This window comes from Mus pahari, chromosome 2 (genome assembly GCF_900095145.1).
Source record: "Mus pahari chromosome 2, PAHARI_EIJ_v1.1, whole genome shotgun sequence".
NCBI lineage: Eukaryota > Metazoa > Chordata > Mammalia > Rodentia > Muridae > Mus > Mus pahari.
This window is the reverse complement of record NC_034591.1, coordinates 15,880,341-15,902,990: the sequence shown is the minus strand read 5'-3', so window position 1 is coordinate 15,902,990 and position 22,650 is coordinate 15,880,341. Positions and strand designations below refer to the sequence as shown.

General features: G+C 43.4%; 1 protein-coding gene across 2 annotated transcripts in view; it reads right to left on the bottom strand.

Moving 5' to 3' along the window:
* The window catches only part of Gsap (gamma-secretase activating protein), a 100,110-nt gene that overhangs the window by 41,962 nt on the left and 35,498 nt on the right, over positions 1-22,650 (bottom strand). For both annotated transcript variants that reach the window (XM_021191143.2, XM_029535591.1), the window contains 7 exons: positions 20,236-20,305; positions 19,228-19,277; positions 15,365-15,469; positions 14,878-14,937; positions 13,694-13,737; positions 12,497-12,582; positions 5,716-5,793 (listed from right to left, as the gene is read on the bottom strand). In XM_021191143.2, coding sequence (XP_021046802.1) covers positions 5,716-5,793; positions 12,497-12,582; positions 13,694-13,737; positions 14,878-14,937; positions 15,365-15,469; positions 19,228-19,277; positions 20,236-20,305 — 493 coding nt within the window. The remainder of the gene's footprint in view (positions 1-5,715; positions 5,794-12,496; positions 12,583-13,693; positions 13,738-14,877; positions 14,938-15,364; positions 15,470-19,227; positions 19,278-20,235; positions 20,306-22,650) is intronic.

Genomic DNA, 22,650 nt, shown 5'->3' with positions numbered 1-22,650 from the left:
TGTCATGGACAGTGGGCTTTCCCTGACTAGACCTGACTGGGACTTTAATATGGCAAAAAGGTAAGGGACACCTAAAGGTTCACCACCAGACTCCACTGGCAGGTCTCAGGGGCTGCTTGATGGCCCACAAATTTGACCAAGGTACGTGAGGTTAAGCTGAGACTAGATGAGTCGCCCACAGCCTTTCTAGAGTGCCAATATATACCCTATGACCCCACCAGCAAAGAGCATAAAACTACTGTGACAATGGCTTTATAGACCAGGCTAGTAGAGATGTCAGTAAAAAGCATCAGAGGCTAGAAAGACAGGATAAGGAGCTGAGGGATTTAGTGCAGGTTGCTGAGAAAATCTACCATACAAGGAGGCAGAGGAGGAAAAGGAGCAGAGAAAGAGAAAGAAAGAAAAGTGACAGGGAAGGAATCTACAAAGAGTCCTGACTCTCAGGCTAGATGATGAATACAAGTTGTTTGAGACCTTGGACAGGGCACCCCAGAAGCTAGACTGGTGGCTCGAGGCCTTTCCCCAGGCCTGAGCCAAGATGGCAGGGATGGGGAGGGCCACCAACCAGTCCCACATCCATGAGGAGCACAGAGCCCTCATGTTGAGGGAGGTCCGGGAAGGAATCAGGCCCCACATTATCAGGCTCCTGGAACAAGGGATCCTATGGAAGTTCAATCAGCTTGGAATCCTCCCCTCCTGCCTGTGAAGAAACCTGGGGTCCAAGACTAAGGAGGACTGTCTAGAGGGGACTAAACGCCTCTTGGAGGAGCCGGGAGGATTGAGATACAGAGCCTCAGCCAAGAAGGCCCAAATCTGCCAGAGAAAAGTTCTCTCGGCTACCTGCTGAAAGATAGCTGCGCTGGCTCAAAAGGAGACCATCCTGCACTTCCCTCCTCTACAGAGGCCCAAGCTGGTATGAATTCCTGGGCACGGCTGGGTTCTACCAGCTATGGATCCCAAGGTTTGCTGAATTGGCTGCCTCCCCCCCCCCCGACTAAAAACAGACAGCCTTCCATTGGGAGGAAGAAGAGCAACAGGTTTTTGACGAGATAAAGCAGGCTCTGCTCGAGGTCCCTGCTCTAGGACTGCCTGATACCAGTAGACCATAACACCTTTACGTGGCTGAGAACAGAGGGATAGCTAAGGGGGAGATCACTCAGCGGCTAAGCTCCTGGAAGTGCCCAGTTGCCTATCTGTCAAAGAAATTAGACCCTGTCGCTGCTGGGTGGCCTGCTTGCCTACAGATAGTGGCGGCTGTGGCACTTCTAGTTAAAGATGCAGATAAATTGACTCTGGGACAGAACCTGACTGTGACATGCCTTGGAGAACATTGTTCACCAGCTCCTGGATCGATGCCTGACCAACGCCTGCATGGCTCATTATCAGACTCTGTTGCTAAATTCAGATCGGGTGACCTTCACTTCATCACCAGTGGCCCTCAACCCAGCCACTCTGTTACCTGTCCCCAATCTCAACCCACTGGCTCATGATGGCCAGCAGACTCTAGCTGAGGACCAGGGATGATGAAAGGACCTGTTGGATTGGCTGCTCCCCAAAGCCAAGATGACCTGGTTCACTGACAGCAGCAACTACCTGGTAGAGGGACAATGCAAGGCAGGGTCCACCATTGTGGATGGGTACCAGGTGGTCTGGGCAGAACCGCATCCTCCGGGAACACCAGCCTAAAAGGCAGAGTTGATAGCTCTGACCAAAGCCTTAGACCTGGGGGCAGGCAAAAATATCAACATCTGCATGGATAGCAGATATGCCTTTGCCACAGCCCACGCCCACGAGGCTATATACCAAGAGAGAAGACTGCTCACATCAGAGGGAAAAGAAATAAACAAGCAGGAAATCTTGGATCCGATGAAGCCAGCAATTGTGAGCATTATTCATTGCCCAAGACGCCAGAAGGAAGGGACTCAGTGTCCTCCAGGGGTAATAACCAGGCAGATCAAGTGGCTCAAGAAGTGGCTATGCAGGAGCCTATCCTGGTTATGGGCCTGCAAGAGACACCTTCTGGGAAATGGGACTGGACTAAGGGATGGCTTCACTGAAAATATATGTAAAAAAGAAAGGATTCAGATTGCTAGCCACCCTACCAACTATTACCAAGAGAAGGAAGGGCAATGGCGCACACAAGAAGGGAGAACTATACTCCCCAGAAAGCAAGCAAAATATTTACTAGGCCAAATGAACAGGTGGACTCTGTGTAGCTAAGAAGATAATAGAAGAAAAATTTCCAGAGGTTCGGAGTACCCCAGGTAATTGAATTGAACAATGGTCTTACTTTTGTCTCTTAAGGTAAATCAGGGATTGGCAGAGATACTGGGAACTAATTGGAAGTCCCATTGTGCGTAATGTACCCAGAGCTCAGGGCAGGTAGAGAAGAATAAACAGAACTCCTACAAAAGACCTTGACTAAATTGATCTTGGAGACTGGCTCAGACTGGTTGGTACTCCTCCCCTTGGCCCTGAACACCCCCTACCATTTTAACCTGACCCCTTTTGAGATCCTGTTTGTAACCCAACTCCCTTGGTGTCCACTGGGCCCTCCCAGGAGGTATCCCTCAACATGACATTTGGTCCAAAACTGTCTGCCTTAAACGCTCCAGGGATGCCAGAGACCCCTCGCTGCTTCCAGACTGGTGACTGGAGTATGTAAGGAGGCATCGGGCACAGTCACTGGAACCCTGGTAGAAGGGACCCTTCCTGGAGCTGTTAGCTACTCCCACAGCCCTCAAGGTGGACTGTATTGTTGCCTGAGTGTACACTTCTCACGTGAAATGTGCAGACACCCCACTCCCCAGAGATCCATGCTGGATGGCATAGAAGATGAAAAATCTGCTCAAGCTCAAGGCCACTCAACCTTGATCATGACTGCCTAGTGGTACCTTTGGATTCTGGTTCCTTCCCCCGTCCTATGTGCCCATCCACCAAACCTGTTACAGCACTCACTGTCTCTCTTCTGTTGAGATTGGGGGTGGCTAGGGCAGCCACCAGGACCTCCACTTTGATCTTACAAGGGGAAAATTATGACAGTCTGAGGGCAGCCATTGACTTAGACGTAGAGAAAATAGAAACTTCCATTAGTCACCTTCAAGAATCACTGACTTCAATGTCAGAAGAAGTACCACAGAATAGGAGGGCTATGTGCTGCCTTAGCTGAGGAGTGTTGCTTTTATATAGACCATTCCAGGGTTGTTTAAGAGTCAGTGGCCAAGGTGAGAGAAGGGCTAGCCAAGCAAAAGAGAGAAAACAGAATCAAGTTTAACAGTTCGAGTCTTGGTTTAACTCCTCCCCTTGGTTAACCACCTTGTCAAGACCCCTGATTGTTCTACTATTGTTGACTTTTGGCCCCTACATTTTGAACTGCTTGGTTGCGCAAAGGTACAGTACAGCTAATGATCTTAAAGCAGAAGATACAGAGAACTAGATATAAAAGAACAGGAGTATGAGCTATCAGAATACCAGCAATAGCTTCAAGATTGAAGGTTGCACAAAAAAGGGGGCGTGGGGGTAATGAAGAAGTCAGCTAAGAGCTTTGGAATTTTCCAAAATTCCACTGGACTCCTCGCCTCCTGGAAGAGTCAGGTCAGAGAGAGTACATAGGCAGGAAGGGAGAGACTGAGTAAGCCTCACTACCACATTCCCTAAAGACCAAACAGTTTAAAGGGTGCACTGTTCCACCAATCATATTGTGCCTAGTTGCTGAGGCTTTAGTCCACCCCTGGAAACCATATAAAAACTCTCTGCTGAATGGGCCTCTCCTTCAGGTTTGGGATGACCCCAGTGCACTTCAGGTTTGGGATGACTCCAGTGCACTGGAACAATAAATTCCTCTTGCTTTTTGCATTGATTCCGGCTCTGCATGGTTCACTCAGGGGGTCCCCGATAAGGTAAGCCTTGACTTCACTCTCCAAAAGCCACCAAGGTAGATTGTCTACTGTGACTGAGGGCAGTCACAGTAGAGCAGATGTTCCAGCCTTAGGCAGAAACCCAGACCACAGGGATGGATTGTGTAGGGAGAGTAGCATCCAGTGGGGTCTACTCAATGATCTAAGATAGAGGGGTTACAGGGTTCATTTCTAGGCGTGACAGTTTTGCCAACCCTCTAAGATGTCTCCAGCTCACACTCCCACCTTTAGCTAGAAAGGGGAGTGAGTAGCCTGTGCAACTGAGTCCGACTTCGCTCTACTCCTCTGACCCTATCTACAGCTAATTGGACTCAGAACATTAATTGTAGATATTCCTCTGACCCCATCTATGGCTGATTGGAATCATTACGTTAACTGTAGAGAGTTTTTTGGGCCACTTGCTTACTTCTAGACACTTGGTAGGAATTTGACATCCGGGGCCAGGACAAAAGAAGCAAGCTCAAGGCAAATCTGACTTTGGGCTAGGCCTCAGGAATAGGCCCAGATAAAGAACATTTACATTTGAGCTAATGAGAAGATCAAAGCAGCCCCAGTGGAGGCTGTGTGGCATTCCTTTTGTCTTGGTAACCCTGACTACCCCCTAGAAAGGTGATTTTGTTTATTGCCTTCCTTGACCCACAACTGATATTATCATTTTGCATGTACTTAAAGTAGTACAAAAGCAGACTGGGAAAAAAACAAAAAAAACTTGCCACAGTCGCTGGGGTCATGCTACAGTGTTGTCTAACTGTCTTTTTTCTTTTTAATCCTCACTCCTGCGCTGGAGAACCTGTTGACTGACTGAGCTGGCTTGGTCAGTTAGTTATTAGAAACACATAAAAGTGTCTTACACAAGCTTACAGTACTTAAGGAAGGTACTTTTAGTTATTGCATTAAAAAATTCCTAAACTTTTCTGCCTGCGTCTCTATCGCCCTAGTAACATCAGACCGAAGGATTCTAAACTTTCATGTGGCTTGTCTTAGAAGATTTAAAAAAAAAAAAAAATGAGTCCTGGGACAGAAATTCCATCTTTAAAAAATTTTCAATCATGCTCACAACATATACTTTATTAAATATAAAAAAAATTTTAGGTAGGGTCTCTCTATAACAGGCCTGGCTAGCCAGGAGCTTGTTCTGTGGAGCAGGCTGGCCTGGAATTCACAAAGATCCTCCTGACTCTGCCTCCCAGGTGCTGAAATCAAAGGTGTATACCACTATGTCTAGCACAATTATAAATTTTGAGGAATTAAACAAACATACAAAAATCCTCCTTAGCATGGTTCAGACTAAAACCATTGCAGGCCATGCAGGACTGCAGAAGTGGCAGGGGCTGGCAGCTCACCCCACTCCCCAGAGTGTGGCATATCAGCATCGCAGGCCACAGACATGTGAAATCAATATCTTAGTCTGACCACATAGCATATCCTGGAGTGACAGTATATTTATATCTGAGAGCATAGAAGGTTTTTAACTAAACCCCTATGTAAGTAACCATGTGAATTAAAGCTATAGATAATGTTCCAATTAGTAATAACAAAATGGCAAACCAACACACTTTGGTAAATACATTCATTAGAAATGGTCTATAGTCTAGAACAAATAACAGCCTGGTATAAAAACATATAGAAATTACCTATTTTACTATTTACCCTTAATGAATTTCTTCATAAAACATACAGTTAACCATAAAATATACTGATAACATCGTTTGCTAAATGTTAAGTTCTTTATAGCTTCATTTGTTACTATTTGGAAAAAGTAAACTCTAAATGCAAAGGAGAATACATAGAACATTACCTTTATGGAGGTAAAATACTGAATATGTGATTTCTTCCCACGAGTCAGACTTTGGGCTGTAACACACACACAAACTCCCTGGGAAAAGAAGGTATTTGACAGTATTTAAGTAGTCTGCATCCTAAATTTCCTGAGCCATTTTTCACCTACTTCTATCCCTTTAGAGGTCCTTCTTCGTCTACTTTATAGATTATTCCTAATTTCACAAAGGGATATTATCAAGCTGCTATGAAATTCCAGGTCAGCATTTAGCATTCGCAGTTAGAGGCAGTACACTTTGGCAGGCGATGAAGAGTGGAAAATGATCAGACATGTGGGAAGCTACATTAGTCTAGAAAAGTTCCCACTGCCACGAAGTTCTGGCAAATGTGCACACACTGCCATCTTACCCAGCTGTTCCCCCAAAAGGCATCGCGCATAGCTCTGGACCCTCCAGATACCCAAATTGTGTTACCTCTAAAGAAAGCATCCAGTATTATTTAAGCAACGCTGAAACATGAACCATGGACCTTTCCTGTGAGAGTCAATACAGTATGTGAGGCTAAGCTCATCAAAGCTGGGGCCCTGACAGTGTTGTCCCATGTCAAAGGGGACCACCTAGCATGGCCTCCCCTTCTTTCTCAGTATATAAAACTCTGTATTCCCTCCCTGCAGTATCTGTGGCTAATGTCAGTTGCCGACAAATGAAGACATTATACTTAAATTGCTCCGTGTTGAGCATCCCTCATCAAAATTGCCTGAAGAACAAATGCTTCCCACTTTAGACTTCTTCAGACTCTGAAATAGGCTTTCCTGGCTGAGCATCCCTGAGGCAGGTTTGCTTTGTTTTGTTAGAGTTCTGCAGTGAAGCCCTGGCTTGGCCTGGAATTCACTCAGCACAGCAGGCTGGCTTTGCCTCTGGCTTGGTCCCTCTGTCTCCAAAGCTCTTGGTCTATGAAGCTCTTTGCCTTTGCTATTAATTCTCTAAGCCTCTGATTCCTCAAATGTACATTTAAAAAATACATCCAGCTGCATATGTAGCAGAGGATGGCCTAGTTGGTCATCAATGGGAGGAGAGGCCCTTGGTCCTGTGAAGGTTCGATGCCCCACTGTAGGGGAATGCCAGAGTCAGGAAGTGGGAGTGGGTGGGTTGGTGAGCAGTGGGAGAGGAAAAGGGAATGGGGGAGGTTTCAGAGGGAAAACCAAGAAAGGGGAAAACATTTGAAATGTAAATAAAGAAAATAGCTAATAAAAAGTAAATATATATTTTTAAAAGATAGTAATTGCCACCCAGACCTACAAGTAGCTAGTTTACAACTAAGAGACTTAGAATGTTCAGTCCTAAGTGGGAGGTCTATATCACACTCCTCCACACAAGGTTTAAGGCTCTTTGCAGAAGATAAACAAGATCGTAAGAGGCAGAGATGGTGGATGATTTTGAGGAAACTTTTTCGGAACCCAACAAGGTAGCTGCACATATTAACTCCCGTGACTGCACGAGACCTGTACCTCAAACCCGACAAAATCCCAGCATGAAGGGGAAGGAGTACCACGGAGTTCCACCCAGCCGAGAAGCTGTTGGTGCTTGATAGCTTCTGAGACAGGTCATGCTGCCTTTCCTTTCCAGTGTGATACCTGGCTTACCAACCACACTCTAGGCCAGGTTCCACACCCAAGAGGAGTCTGACAACAGAAATTGGACCTGCTGCGTTTAGGAGACGGAAGGAGGAGAGTTGGGTAGTGGGCATAGATCAGAGAGGGGTTAGAGGATAATGGCTGATTGAAGTGTATGGAATTATTAAAGAATTAATGAAAATAAAAAATAAGAAAATATAGAAACCACTTATAAGACTTTTCTATGAGAACCCAATAATCTATATAAATTGCTGGCAAAAAAAAAAATACTTATATCTGGCTCTAAATGCTAGCAGCTATTATTACTGCTCCAGAATCATTTAGCTGCTATTTATAAGTGGGAGTAAGTCACAGTTCGAAGTAACAAAATACTTTCTTAATGTAATATCCAGAGACTTTTAGTAAACATTCATCACTGATGAAGATAACATCTCCACATTGGCTAGCCTTTGAGAACCAGTTAGACAATGAAAACTATTGCAGACAAGTTTTCCAAGGGAAATTATCTCATTGGAACAATTATTAAAGGGCCCCATCAAATGTTCCAGCACTGGCCTGACTCTGAGAACTTGCCATCATTCGAGCTGGAAGAAGGGGATTCAGTCCCCTTACCCTCTGCCTCAGCCCCTCAACAGGTGATGCCCAGAAAGAAAGGCAGCTAACTTAGATCTCCTGAGATAATGTAACCACAACTCCCAGCCATACTCAGGGCTGACCAGCAGAGATGGAAGCAATGAGAATAGTTTCTTTTAAGTGATGAAGTCTGACGGGCCTTCCTATGGCCATAGATTTACTAGAAATGTCTGTATAAATTCATAACCTTAGGTGATTCACAGGTGGCCCTGACAAGAACCCTAGCACTTTGTCCACCCATCGTTCAGATTTTAGCCTTTCATTCCTTGACCGGCACCCAGCTTCACTTCCTAGGGTGATGTTCAGGACAAAGAAACCTAGAGGAAGTTGGTAGCTGCATAGCTTGGGAGTGGGGGCTGGGTAATGATGAATGGCTGTCAATCACCATCACATCGCTGCCCTTAACAGAAAGGGAGAAGTAACAGGCATATGGGCCCTCAGTCTATCTGCCTTCCTTTCTCAAGCCATGCATCCTGGTTTCATGGCCCAGACCTACACTATCCCAGAACCAGGTCTGAGTGAGGCAACTCTGGGCTTCTCTCTAATCTTTTATTTTTCTCCTTCTCACTCTGGCCCTGCTCACCTCGGCCCAAAGATTGATTGATTGATTGATTATATGTAAGCACACTGTAGCTGTCTTCAGACACACCAGAAGAGGGCATCAGATCTCATTACAGATGGATGTGAGCCACCATGTGGTTGCTGGGATTTGAACTCAGGATCTCTGGAAGAGGAGTCAGTCATCTTAACCACTGAGCCATCTCTTCAGTCCCAGAAGTCGATCTCAGCAGAAGAAAGGCCATAATGGGGAAGCCAGAAAGGGAAGCTTGGTCCATAAAGCTCCCCCAAACAGAAAAATCATGGCGCCATTCTCCCCAAACAGTAAACAGCAGAACAGCCCAGCCAAGCAAAATTATCCGCAACCCCAGACCACAGAACTTCTCCTACTTGCAAGGGGCTAATTTTACACAAAAAATGACACACAAAGTGGCTCCCCCGAAAATGGAGACACTGCAGTCCACCATCATCCACACACAGTTCTGTCACTGCCATACCAACTACTCTTTTTGCAGTATACTAAATAAACCTGTTTTCTATGTATTCTGGCCTCTAGGGTGGATTCTTTCACGTACCTGCAAAGCTACATCACAATTTTGTTTATTTTAACCATAGAGGTAAGAACTCATTTTTAAACCTAATTGGAGAAAGATAGGAGACCTGGCAACTTACTACTCCAAAACAGCAACAACAAAATGCTTCATCAGCTTTTTCATCTTAACTCTGGGAGTTTGTCTGAAACAAACGTATATTCTTTACTGCAAAGCTGACTGAAGAACAAGGCACATTTTCTACGCTCTTACACACTGCCAGGAAAGGAAAAGAAGAGATGCTTCCACATCTCCTACCAGATGAACCTAATATGTTATTAAATAAGTTGTAGTAGCCCTTTTGTATATTATGGTTGCTAATGTTCATGAGTTCCTCTGAGTAAATTTAAAAAGGGAAATACACAGAGGTTTAAAGCATGAAGTGGGTGTTTATATCCAACAGCAAAGGAGGCAGGAAGGCGCCCACCCAGTACATCCCTGTGAGTCCCTGGTCTCATTTCCTCCCATCATCAAAAATCTATCAGGCTTTTCTGCCAGGACTTATCCCATTTTCCTTCCCCACTAGATATATCCTGTGAGCATTTAAACAACCAGAGTTAAAAACTATTCCCTGAATCCCAATTCTACCCTGTGCTTCGGCCTCTCTCACAAGCTTCTACGACTTTTTCTATCTCTTTGTGATGCTCAACTTAAGTAGAACCCAGATCTCCCTCCAGTTACCCGAGGAGGTGGCTCACAGGCCAGCCCCTGGGAACTCTACTTCTCAAGGCACTGTTGGCCCTTCTCCTGGGAGAGGTTGTGCTCTGCCTTTGGGTCCTGACAAATGCTTGATTGGCTCTCTCCTCATGAGACATTCTTTTTCCCTTTCCAATTGCACACTCATCCTAATTTAAGTTCCCAGATATTATTCCTCAACACCTCACCTTCTCACTGTCTCCTCCTCTTCCCAAGGTCTCTCTCAAATGCTCTCCACATTCTGACAACTCGCACACTCATCCACCATCACCCCTGACCCTTCTTCTCTGTTCAAGGTCTACTAGTTAACATGTTCAAGGTCTACTAGTTAACATGTTCAGAAGAAGCTCATGATCACCTGTCACGAGTCCCACCAAAGCTCCTATACTTGAGTAAATGCCATCACTGTTCACCTGTGGATGCCAGGGCCTTTCCTCTCCACCTCACTACAGGAAGGCATCTCTGAGATACAACACACCCATATATCCCTCTATATTCTTCGCTTCAAGTTCCATTGTCCAAATGGGACTCTGATCTCATCTAAACTTGACCTCCTTCTCTTACCTCCTGTCTTAGTCAGGGTTTCTAGTCCTGCACAAACATCATGACCAAGAAGCAGGTTGGGGAGGAAAGGGTTTATTCAGCTTACTCTTCATTATTGCTGTTCATCACCAAGGAAGTCAGGACTGGAACTCAAGCAGGTCAGAAAGCAGGAGGTGATGCAGAGGCCATGGAGGGATGTTCTTTACTGGCTTGCTTCCCCTGGCTTGCTGAGCCTGCTCTCTTATAGAATCTAAGACTACCAGCCCAGAGATGGCACCACCCACAAGGGGCCTCTTCCCTCTTGATCACTAATTGAGAAAATGCCCCACAGATGGATCTCATGGGGCATTTCCCCAACTAAAGCTCCTTTCTCTGTGATAACTCCAGCTGTGTCAAGTTGACACAAAGCTAGCCAGTACACCTCCTCTCACCTTTCTCCATCCAGCAGCCACAGTGACTGCCTGTGTTATAATTATCACTATGTATTAATGACACACAGGGCAGGGCTCACTGTGACATTGTTTCTATATGTTAAGACTCAGGTAAAAGGCCTAGATGGAATGTTAAAGCCTAGGTAACTGTTGCCTGTCTAGCCTGCCATTTTTCACCATTACTAATACTATAAGGAAACGTTCTCATACATTGTTTCCACTGTTTCTAGGAACTTTCTCATGCCCAAGTTGATTACATATTCTGTTATATTCTGTGCCCTTGAAAACCAATCACAACAGAAGTCAGTAAAATTGCTTGGACCAGAACCAACCAGACAGCAGTTCCTGTGTTTAAGCTCTTAAGATATTTGCCTTTATAAGCTGCCCCTGGGATGGACCCCAACATAAGAGAGACACTGCACCAATACAAGAAGCTATTTGGAATAAGACTTCCATTTTGAGTAGGGGTTGAGGAAAGTTTAAGTTCCTAAAACCTCCCTGGGAACTGACATCCTGGAAAGAGACATGGGCATGGATAACCGACATCCTGGTTGGCAAGTTAAGACGTGAATGTTAGACAAGGCAAGTTCCCTGCCACAGTTGAATACCTCAACCAATGGGAGCAGGAAAAGTATACAACAAAGACATGTTCCTAAGGAAGTCCCCTATCCCTAAATCCTGATTGATGGAATAACTTAGCATGGATGTTTATAGATCTCAAGCTCAAAAAGCCTTATAGGATCTTCACTCAAGGTCACAATTGGCTCCCAAGTCTGACCTAAGTCCCTGATCAATCAGTCTTGGGGTGTGGCGTTCAATAAGCCATCCCAGTTTGCCTGAGTAGCTTGTGCAGTGATTCCCAGACCCCAGCACTGGGCAGGCATATAGCATAGTTTGCTCACATGCACCTTCCCAGCCACCCTCTCAGTGTTCTCTATACACAGAGCAATGTGTCAAGCTCTGCCTTCTACAACAGCAGCCATGACATAGCATTTAAACCCAGGGATGTGGGTTTAGATTTCAAACCTGGGCCAGTGGGAACACTCCACGGGTAAAAGACTTGCCCCAAGCCTGCCGACATGAGCTCAGTGCTGGAGCTCACAGGTGAAAGAATCCCCTCCAGATATACAATACAGGAAAAAGGTAAAAAAATAGTAATAATTACAACCCAACACATCAGTAAGGCTGACACAGAAAGCATTTCCATCTCCATAGGAAATTTTGCTTTGAATAAATATGAATCTTCCCACTCTATTAAAACAACACCAATAAAACCTATTAGAACAATAACCCTGTTGGTGATATTTTTTTCATAAATACAATATATTTTATATATATATATGCATATATATAACATATATATATATATATATATATATATATATATATATATATATATATATATATAATATATATATATATATATATATATATATATATATATATATATATAAATTATAATGGAAGTGACAGAAAAGGGTAGAATTATACTGGTTTGACCTATGTGTAATATCCACTTGATTTTTATAATAATGTGGCTGTTATAATTCATTTTCTTTCTTTATTTAATAAAACTTTATAAATAACAGTTTATTTAACAATATTGTTCACACAGTTAAACCATAATGGCATTTTCTATAGAACCCAAGTTCTATACAAATTACATAGACTTGTATACAGATTCTAATAAACATTGGTAGGCATGATCCTAACTACCTGTGTGGTTGGTAAAAATGCAGAGAGAAGACTGACTGCGTAGCTTCTCACGGTCTTGACAATAGTCAAATCCGAAGTTGACAAGTCTAAGATCATAAAAGGAAAGAAATTATTGAACACATTAAAAAAACATATTCCTCTCATACATACTAGAAGCACTACAACACACTCACAGAGGTAGAGAAATGCTTCCTATATATACACTTCAGCTGACAATGTTTGTTAAATAACATACAACAGTGACTGAAAACATAAGTGGTGTTTAAAGGTGTGGGCCTGGCAATAGACAGAAAATGATATTACAACATATGTTTTTGTAATGTTTTTATTTATAGTAATATTATTTAAAATGTAATACTATGTTTCAAAATAGGTACAATTCAGTATCTATCTATGTTTGAATAAAGCTTGTGTAATACTGAACAGCTTAAGACTGCCATCGCTCATTCTTTTCTTCTGACCTTTGATGTCCTATGTTTTGTCTTATTGTTGTTTTTTTTAATACTGTAGCTTTTAATACACATTAAGTACTCTAAAGTCTTGCCTTTTGAGTAAAGAGGAAAACAGAAAAAAAAATAAAACAAGAGACTGGGCTGAGTTTTAAGTGAGTTGACCTCTTGTTGGCAATAAGAAAAGCATTTTGATGTTTGATCAAAATTCATTCACACTGGCTCATAAACCCTCTCTGTTTAATCACAAGGAGCCAAGCATTTCCACACATCAAAATAAATGCAGTTGCCCTGCAGAAAAACATGGCTAAGAAAATGAACACAGTTGACTTTGTACATTTAATCCTGTATCCGTGCTTATGAGATCGGTTTATAGACTAAAGAATGGGAGTTTTAAAGATGGGTCCACGAGGGGCTAGGCATGGCTCATCAGTTAAGAGCACCAGCTGCTCCTCTGGAGGGCCCAGGCTTGAGAATCAGAACACACAAAACAGTTCACAGCCTGCCTGTAACTCCAGTTCCAGTGGATCCAACACCCTCTTCTGGTCTCTGCCAACACTTTACACATGTGGTACAGACATATATGCAGGCTAAACATCCACACACAAAAAAATAAAAATAATAAATCTTAAAGTAGATGTACAGAATATCAGATTGTCCGAGTGTCTACCTACCACAATTAGGAAAAGCTGTCATCATTTTGCTACCTATAAATGTCTATGAAATTTAACATGCTATGATGACTTACTTAAATCTCAAGCCACTTAACGATATGTCCAAGGGCATTTCAAACTGTAAAAAAAAAAAAATATATGGATGATATAAGCATTAAAAATGGCATCATCACAGACATTACAGACCTTTCCCAGAAAATAGCACATGGTTGGGTTGTTCAGTGACAAATGATCATCCCTGAAAACATGCAAATAACTAACATACAGACCAAATATAAATATACATGCATATACATATTCATATAAACATATAATAAAAGTGAATGCAAGAAGAGGCCACGAATTTAGAGAAGACTGAGGAAGGAAGGGGGATTTAAACTATATTATAATCTCAAAAAGATTAAGTAAAAAAGAAAAATGGCATTACATGATGATGGCTGTGAATGCAAAGCAAACTGCCAGTGCGAGGCTGGCCTGGTGGTAAAGAGTCCATTTGTCTGTCCATCACCTCCAGAGGCTAGACCCACACCCCACAGTGCAGGAAGTGCACTGGGAGCATCCTGGTGTTCACAGACATGGTCAGTGTATGCTTCCCTGCAAGGCTAACAGAGCCTTTAACTTGAATATCACCAAACAGAGTGTATACTGTAGTAGGATGATTGACAGCTGCAACCTTTCACAAGCCATAGATAGCCGTGGAAAGAAGGGAGCCTGGGATGTCTTTCAGAGTGGTTGAGCTAAAAATGGGGCAGGAAATGATAAGAAAGTCTTGTAATAGTGTGAAACCAATATGTGCTTGATAGCAATATTGGTCCTAAGAAAGGAAGGAAATACTGCCCATCCCAGATAAAGGCATAAGAGGCGCCGTCCCATAGACAGACTAACCCCAACAGCTTTCCCAAGGGTGATGCTGGGTGCTTACCGTACACTCTGATTCTCTTCCTCAAACCCATTCTGTTCATGACTGCTTTTGAGTCAAATGACTTGCAACCACTTAGAGTGTTCTACTCTGGATCACACCTATTGCCTTCCTCTAAGCCCCTGTTAGGTGGTTACTTTAAACACACACTCTCCTGTGCATGGTATCCTCGTCACCTGTATCAACTCTGCATTTGTTAGAGAGCTGGGGCCTTGTGACAGCGCAAGCCATGTTATTTGATAATGCAAGTAACTGGTACAATATCAAAACGCCCAAACTTTTGTTAACAATACCAACGCTAGTAAAATCTCCTAGGACCGATCATTCTATTGCACTTACCATTAAGTTAAAACTTTCATCTCCCCTAAACTGGATGCATTTCAAGATACTCCTTGACTCCTAGAAAAGAGATGCATATTATCCCCAAAATAAAAAGGCTGAAGAGAAAATGTAGTCAAGAAACAATAATGAAAACCTGTTCATTATCTGTAATAAACCCTCACTGACTGCCCCATTAAAGACACTGTGGTCACTAAAAAGTCACAGCAGGGGCTAGCCAGACCTCAGGGGAAGGAGCACTGGCTGGTCTTCCTGACATCCTGGGCTAGATTCCTGGCACACACATGGTGGCGCCTAACCATCTGTAACTCTAGTTCTCAGGGATCCAACCCCCTCTTCTCCCCTCCACAGGGCATGGCACACAGATGTATATCCAAGGGAAACATCCATAGGCAGAAAATAAAATAAATAAATACTGACACAGTAATGATGTCAACATCATAATCTTCCCAGAGTAATAGGTACCCATGGACTGGCTAGTTTTTACCTTTCGTTCAATGTAGTATAGTCTCTGCTCTGACATGTCCCACTGAGCCCAAACAAAGTCTTCAGCTATTCTGTCTCTTGGGAGATGGCTAGGATTTCTAATCACCTAGGAACAAAATGATTTCATAAGTATTTTTAAAATGACATCTTAAATTATTTTTATATGCCCTATCCCTATGACACATGTAAATACCACTAATTTATTATTAGCACCTCCCCATATCCAAAATATACAGAGTTTTCCATAAAAAATTTGAAGGCATCATTGCCTCTATCCTAATGGCCTGTACTCTTAGCTCAACAGGCAAGTCATCAGAGACCATACCTTCCACAAAAATAACAGAACCTGTGTAAGTTCCTCTAGTAATCGTACCCTTCAGCCAGGTCTTTATAGACGAAAGCCTTCACCTCTGAAGACAACGGCTGGTGAGGAAGCACTCAGGCTTGACTTGGAGAGCTCTGTAATGCCCCACTGGGCCATACACCAGCTTTGGTCTTGGTTCTACAAGAGGGATGGCACTGCACACCCATCAGCAATACTTGACACTCACCCATCGAGGTCTGGCTCGGATTTTGCCTCTTGGACAAAGCCTTACCCCTGAATCCCTATACGAAAGCAGAGTTCCTCAGCGCTATCCCTACAGGGCTCTTGTGTGATAGCTTCTGTTAGTTATATCTTAATCAGAACAGTAACCTTCCCAGTGAGCATGGAACCCCTGCCAACTCCTGCCCTGAGTGGTTCTAGAATTTAATATTACCTAGGGACTCCATCTAGAAATGAAGGAAGAAGAAATAAAAGTATATTAAATATTCTTATTTTAAATGTAGAATTTCTGTTTAAACTCAAAGAACAATAGATATTTAAAATCAAAGGATTGGGAGCTGGAGATATAGCTCAGCTAGTGGAGTGTTTGCCTAACACACTGAAAGCCCTCATCTTCCCCACAAGCCAGGGTCGTGGCGCATGACTGTATCACCAGCACATAGGAGGATCGTTAGGGTCATTCTTGTCTACATAATGAACTCAAGGGAAAACTGAAACCCAGAGAGGTTAGACTAGGCTGAGAAATTAGTTCAGCAAAACCCAGACTCCTAACGCCTGGTACTTTGCTAGTGATTATTTTACTATCAGCAGATTTTTTTTTTTCAATAACTTTACAGAAGGAGCTAAGAATTTACTGTCCATTTGAATGGGAGATGGCTCAGTTGGTAAATTATTGTCTTATAAGCATAAGGACCTAAGGCTGATCCTCAAAACCTACATCAAAAATCCAAGCACAGTTGCTTACACTTGTAACTCCAGGACTGAGGAGACCGAGACGGGATGTTCCCTGAGACTAGCTGGCTACACAGTATAGCCTAATCAGCAAGCCCCAGGCTAGTGAGAGACCCTGCCTCAAAAATATAAGTAGATGGTACCTGAAGAATCACACCCAAGAATGACCTCTGGCCTGTATGTGCACACACACACACACACACACACACACACACACACACACACACACCAGCACATACACATACCAGCATGAACACATAAACACACCAGCATACACATGGTGCATGCACAATGTACACATGTATGCACACATACGCACTTACTAAAAATTAATGACCCCGAGCTGGAGCAGGGAAGGAGTTTCAGGATGGTACAGCTTCATGCCTGCACCCACTCTGACTTTCTCCAGGGCTTGCTGGAACTCAGGGTTAAGTACAAAGCACAAGGGCCCACACAGCCCTAGTTCTTGCTCTCCTGGTCCATTGCTGTTAGGCAGTGGGGAGTGATGTTAAAGATCCCAGAGCACCTGTATGTGTCCTCTAAACCCACCCTGGTTTCATGTGTATGAATTCTGGGTTTAAGGGAACAGGCTTGGGAATCTTTTCAGCCAAAGCCTTAGGACAGCAAGGTGAGTATCAGATTGTGTCATGACCACAATAAAATATCCATTGTGTCTCTCTGGGGTGAACTCACTTATGTGGCTTTTCTCTGAAGATGGAGCTCCAGTACTACCTGTTATTTAAGGATGTTGGGTGAACATGTGGAATCACACACCCTTATAGAAGCTGTTACTTCTCAAAGGTTGGGAGATTATTACCCAGGAAGGGCACCAGGGGATGGAGAAACAGAAAAGCTGCCATCTTGGGCAATAAGATCTTATCTGGGCAGCTGGCAAGAGCCCTCCCCCACACACACTCCCCACAGCATCATTTCGCTCCCAAATTCTCTTCCAACCCACTCCTCAGCCTATGCTCATTCTCATCTTACTGTGTGCTCACTGCTCTCCTCCAAGTTCTTGTTGCTGCCATGGGGCTCTAAACACTACCTCACCCTGGGGTCACCGGCAGCCACAGCCCCACCCACACAGCCTGCTCATTTCCAGCCAGCTCTGCTGCTTTGAGGCTTTTGACAGTAGCTATATGATTAGTAAAAGTTGCATCCCATTTCAGTTTCATTCATAGCTTTAAAGTCTTCAAGGAAGCATCAACATTCTCAAAGAAAAATTATTTTGAAGGCTGGTGGATAAAGGTACCTGTCACCAAGAATTACAACCTGAGTTTGATCTCTGGGGTAGAAGCTCTCCATATTCATTCCATGAAACACACACGCGCACACACACACACACACACACACACACACACACACACGCATGCACACAAGCACACACGCACATGCACCCACCACTAACCACAAAAGTAAATAAGCGTAAAAACTTAAAGGTTATCTTGTATATGCTAAACATTGAGTAAAACCATTTTTATATCTATACTATATTCAGAACTCATAAAAATTGTCAAGAAAAAGGTAACCAAGTAGAAAAACAGACAGAGATATAATAAATAGGTTTTCCAAATAGCAAATTTAAATAGCAAGTAAACAGAGAAGGTGCCCAAACGAAATAAACAGTAAAAGAAGTACAGACAAAGGTAACAGTAAGCTATCATTTTACTATGGAAAATGTTAAAGGTAAATTTACCTTACACTCAAATACTCGGCTTGTAAAACTAGGTTTCTGGAAAGTAACTAGCGAACCCTCCGGAAACTTATTAAGTGCATAGTCCCATCAACCACGCCATCCAAATCTGACGATTTAGGCCAAAGCAATCAAAGTACCCACATATAAAGGATAGAAGCAAAAGATAAGTCCAAGATGTTTTGTACTACAAAAACGAAAAGTGGGCAAGTGAATGGATGTCCATGCACAGTGGAATGGCTGAAGCATCGTAGACACCATGCCAGGACTGCCGTGCCCTTCCTCAGAAAATGAATGGAAGCTACTTTATCTGGCTTCTCAATAATTACTCACACAAGTTAATAACAACCGAGCCAGGGTTGTCAAGAGTGGAGACAGACATGGAGCCAACCTAACTGAGGGAACTTGGGGACAAGTGAAAGGACAGAGGAGACGAAAGGCAAGCAGGGACCATAGATGGCAGGTTCTATGTACTGCGTGTGCAAATCTATAAAAATTGGAGAAGTACAATTAGCTCCTTTCCTGGTTTCTAACCTACATCCTCTTGATGTGGTAAGTAAAATAATAACCACAAAGGCAGAGATTATGATTCTATTTGATAAAAAACAACTGATTTCCCCCATGTGCGTATCTAACATTGGACAGGTTTACAAGCAAGAGAGACTGTAGAGAAAGTCTTCGAGCCAACTGCACCCAGGGCACTGGGTGTGATATAGCAAGGGGGACTGCTAGTTCCTCCATGCATCTTTCTTTTGGCTCATATGTCATAGCAGGGAGGTTATTATTCAAAAAAATAAAAAAAACATGTTGTATCAATAGAGTTCATCTGTCTGTTGAAGCCAGAGGCATAATTCCTAGAAGAGAGTTTGAAGCAAGAAGCGTTTCAAATCTTTACCACTCTGTCTCCATCTTCTCTGGTGATCTGGATATGAAACCGCTCAATATCTTTAAAAAAAAGAAAAAAGAAAAAAGATACTTTAACATTCAGGAAAAAAGCATTAGTCCTGTCTTTCTAATGGCTGTGGATAAATTTTTATATAATAACTGCCTAGAAAAGTAGCCCTCCAAACACAGGACCCCAAGGCACTAGATGCACATTTGCTTTTTTCTGTAGTATTATAACCTATGGACTGCCTGGCCCTCTGTCGCCAGGCTTCCCTCCTCAGGTATGCATTAATATAGGTAGAAACTATATGTATACACAAGGCACTTTAGGAGCAGCACCAACACATAAATAAAATCTATAACACATAAATAAAATCTATAACACTTTAATCCGATTTGTATCAACTAGCAATTTAGGTTTAGTCATACTGAAATCCTGCTGGTTCTAATTATAAGACACAAATATAATTTGTCCTTTCAAATGTAATCAACCCATACTTTCATCTCATAATGAGAAAGATTGCTCCTTGGATTTTGTCTGTATCCCTTCCCAAGTCTGAAAACACCTTGAAAGACCATAACCTCTGTGTCACTTATACTTAAATTTGGTCACGCTACTGCAGGCCTTTCGCTCTGCCCTGGGATTCTTCTAGTCCCCTTGCCTTCCCATTCTTTTCTCCATCCAAGCCTCTCACACTTGGATCACATTCAACTACTCTGATAGACACCTTAAAGGAAACAGACAGACAGACAGGCAGACAGACAGAACAGTATAACTGTTGTACAAGTTGACAAATTGGATATCTATGTATACAAGAACTCTTCCTTTCCCAAGACAAGGAAACTGAGTAGAGATTGAGGAAGGAGTTGACGGGGAGGGGGCGGTTTTCACGGGAATTCTAGGTCTCAAATGGACATCAAAGGTAAAGATATCCAGCAGATTCAATCCGGCAGATTCGATCAGCCTTTACTAGGAGACTGTGCGCATACACCCTGCACATTACCTAAATATACTTACATTTCTCTTCTGAGATCAGTAACAGGTGGTTCTGTGGCAGAAGATGACTTTCAGCTTGTGGGTAGAGGAACTGTAGAAAGGGAATTAGAAAAATGATAAGCAACCGTTTCGCTTGTACTAATACTTCGGTAGTTGTGGTTGATCATGGTTACCGCTGTGTCTTATGCAGGGAGCTGAGAACCACAGAATACTTAAGGGGATCCACATGCACATATGTCAAAGGTCAAGCAAGAGGAGGAAGGAAACTTCTAGGACCTCAGTTGTCTAGGGGGAGGTTGGTGCCAGGTAGAACTTTATCATCATTCCTTCGAGCATAGGACAAGGAGGGGGCTGCCCCCAGAGATGATGCCTCCTGTTTGGAATGTTTGATTCTGAAGCCGATCAGAAACAATGCAGACAACATTGATACAATATGTTCTATTGCACACAGAGAAAAAGTGTGGTCAGTATATTTATTATGAAACTAAACCCAGTATATAATTTAAAAACCAAGTAAGTACATTCCCAGCTGCAATTTCCAGACTCCCACATCTGAGAGACAAAGAACAAAGAGACCAGGGACTTTCCAAGAAAGAACAGGGAGTCATGATGTGGCAAGTGGCTATAGAGTTACAAGGTTCCAAGTTATACTAGCGGCCACTGGGAAGAGAGGAGTTGACACGGGACACCCCCGTGTGTTCACCACTGTGAGTGTCTGCCCACAGGACACATCTGACTCCATGAGCAGTGGTATCGAAAGAAAGCTGACATGAGATGGTGCCAACATCTTAATCTTTCATTATCAAAAAAGGACACACAGTAAGCCAGCCTACAAGAATTTACTAGAAAGAGTTACCAGTGACTTTTGTTCCCCGGTACCCACAAAACTTTATTATAAAAGGGCATAACCACATATAGCCCAATTTCACAGAAATTGAACTCTCCATTATCATTGTCTTTACTTTGTATAGTAGATCAGTAGAATTTCTTTAAATAATCATTGTTCTGTCTCTCTTCTACAGTTGAAAAGGAAACTGCTAACTGTATGACATTCTTTTTAGCAATGACCTAATAATTACATACTAGATAGAAAGATGAAATCTGGCTACAAAAATAATACCGAGCTAATTATTAGTGACTTCTGAGAGTGCAGGCAAATGAGATGCCCTGCACACTGGGCTGTGGAAAGGGCTGAGATGAGCAACATAACAGCAGCCCTCCGTGCGCCACGCCAAGGCGCTATCCCTTAAGAAGATGGTAGGCCTCAGCAGAATGGATCATTGTCTCTTCCCTTAAGAGTTAATCCAGCTGGATGGGCCCATGACTTGGCCAAGGGACTGCCCCTCAGGAAGGGAAGACCACTTTAAAGTAAATGCTAAAGAGATGGGTAGTATAAACATCCCTTCGAGATGGTGCACGTGTGTTCCCAGAATTCTGGCCCCCAGAACAGTCTCTTACAGAGCCACAGTCATGTGACTCTGTCTGTCATGTGACCCTTTTCTTCTCTTTTCTACGCATGCTTACCCTAGCCCTCTGAACATCACACCCCAGCACGTGGCTGGCCTCCATGATGGCTCGACTCCAGCAGTATGGCTTTCCTCCCCCTTCTCTCTTCTATTCTCCTCTGGATAATCACCAAGATTTACAGGTTACCTGCCTGCCGTCGTGTGATTTTCTTTTAAACTCTAATAAAATTATCCTAGAACTTAAAAAAAAAAATGGAGAAGGATAGGGAAGCTCATAATGCTTGCAGAAGTTGCTTGCCTTCCTAGGAATGTGGGTACTCAAGCGCCATGGCTGCCAGTCGCTAAGCCCCTGCCTCGTCTCTAAGTGGTAAGCACTGAGAAAGTCATTTTACAAGACTCAGGTAGATGGAGGTTGTCGTGCTGTCGTTATGAAGTAGTCCTGGAAGAGCAAGGCCTTCAAGTACAGCTCTCCAAAAGCATTCGGGATGGCTCTCTTGCATTCTAAATCAATTAAAAGTGAGAATCCACACAATCACCATGCATACTTAGGGAAACTGTGTCACAAAAGACAGACCACAGTGCAGAACAGTCTTGGCAGACTGTGAGGAGGCACATCTCTGCCAGGGAGAGGGACGGAGCAGAAGGAAGTGTGTATCATGCATCGGGTGGAGGCTTGAGGTCCCATCTCTAGAGGTAAGGTGTGAAGAACAGGAGGCCAGGCCGGCCAGGGCTACACAATGTCTCAAAAGAAGATCAAACAAAGCACTCGTTCCCTGGGCCCAATTCCCTTTTTTTGTCTCACTCCTGTAATAATCATGTCATGATCATTTACCCTGCCTATGTGGGGAAGTGTGCTGTCTCATCGTCATCCCTGTACTGACACCAGCACACACAAGGGTGGCTCCATCCCTGTACTGACACCAGCACACACAGGGGTGGCTCCATCCCTGTACTGACACCAGCACACACA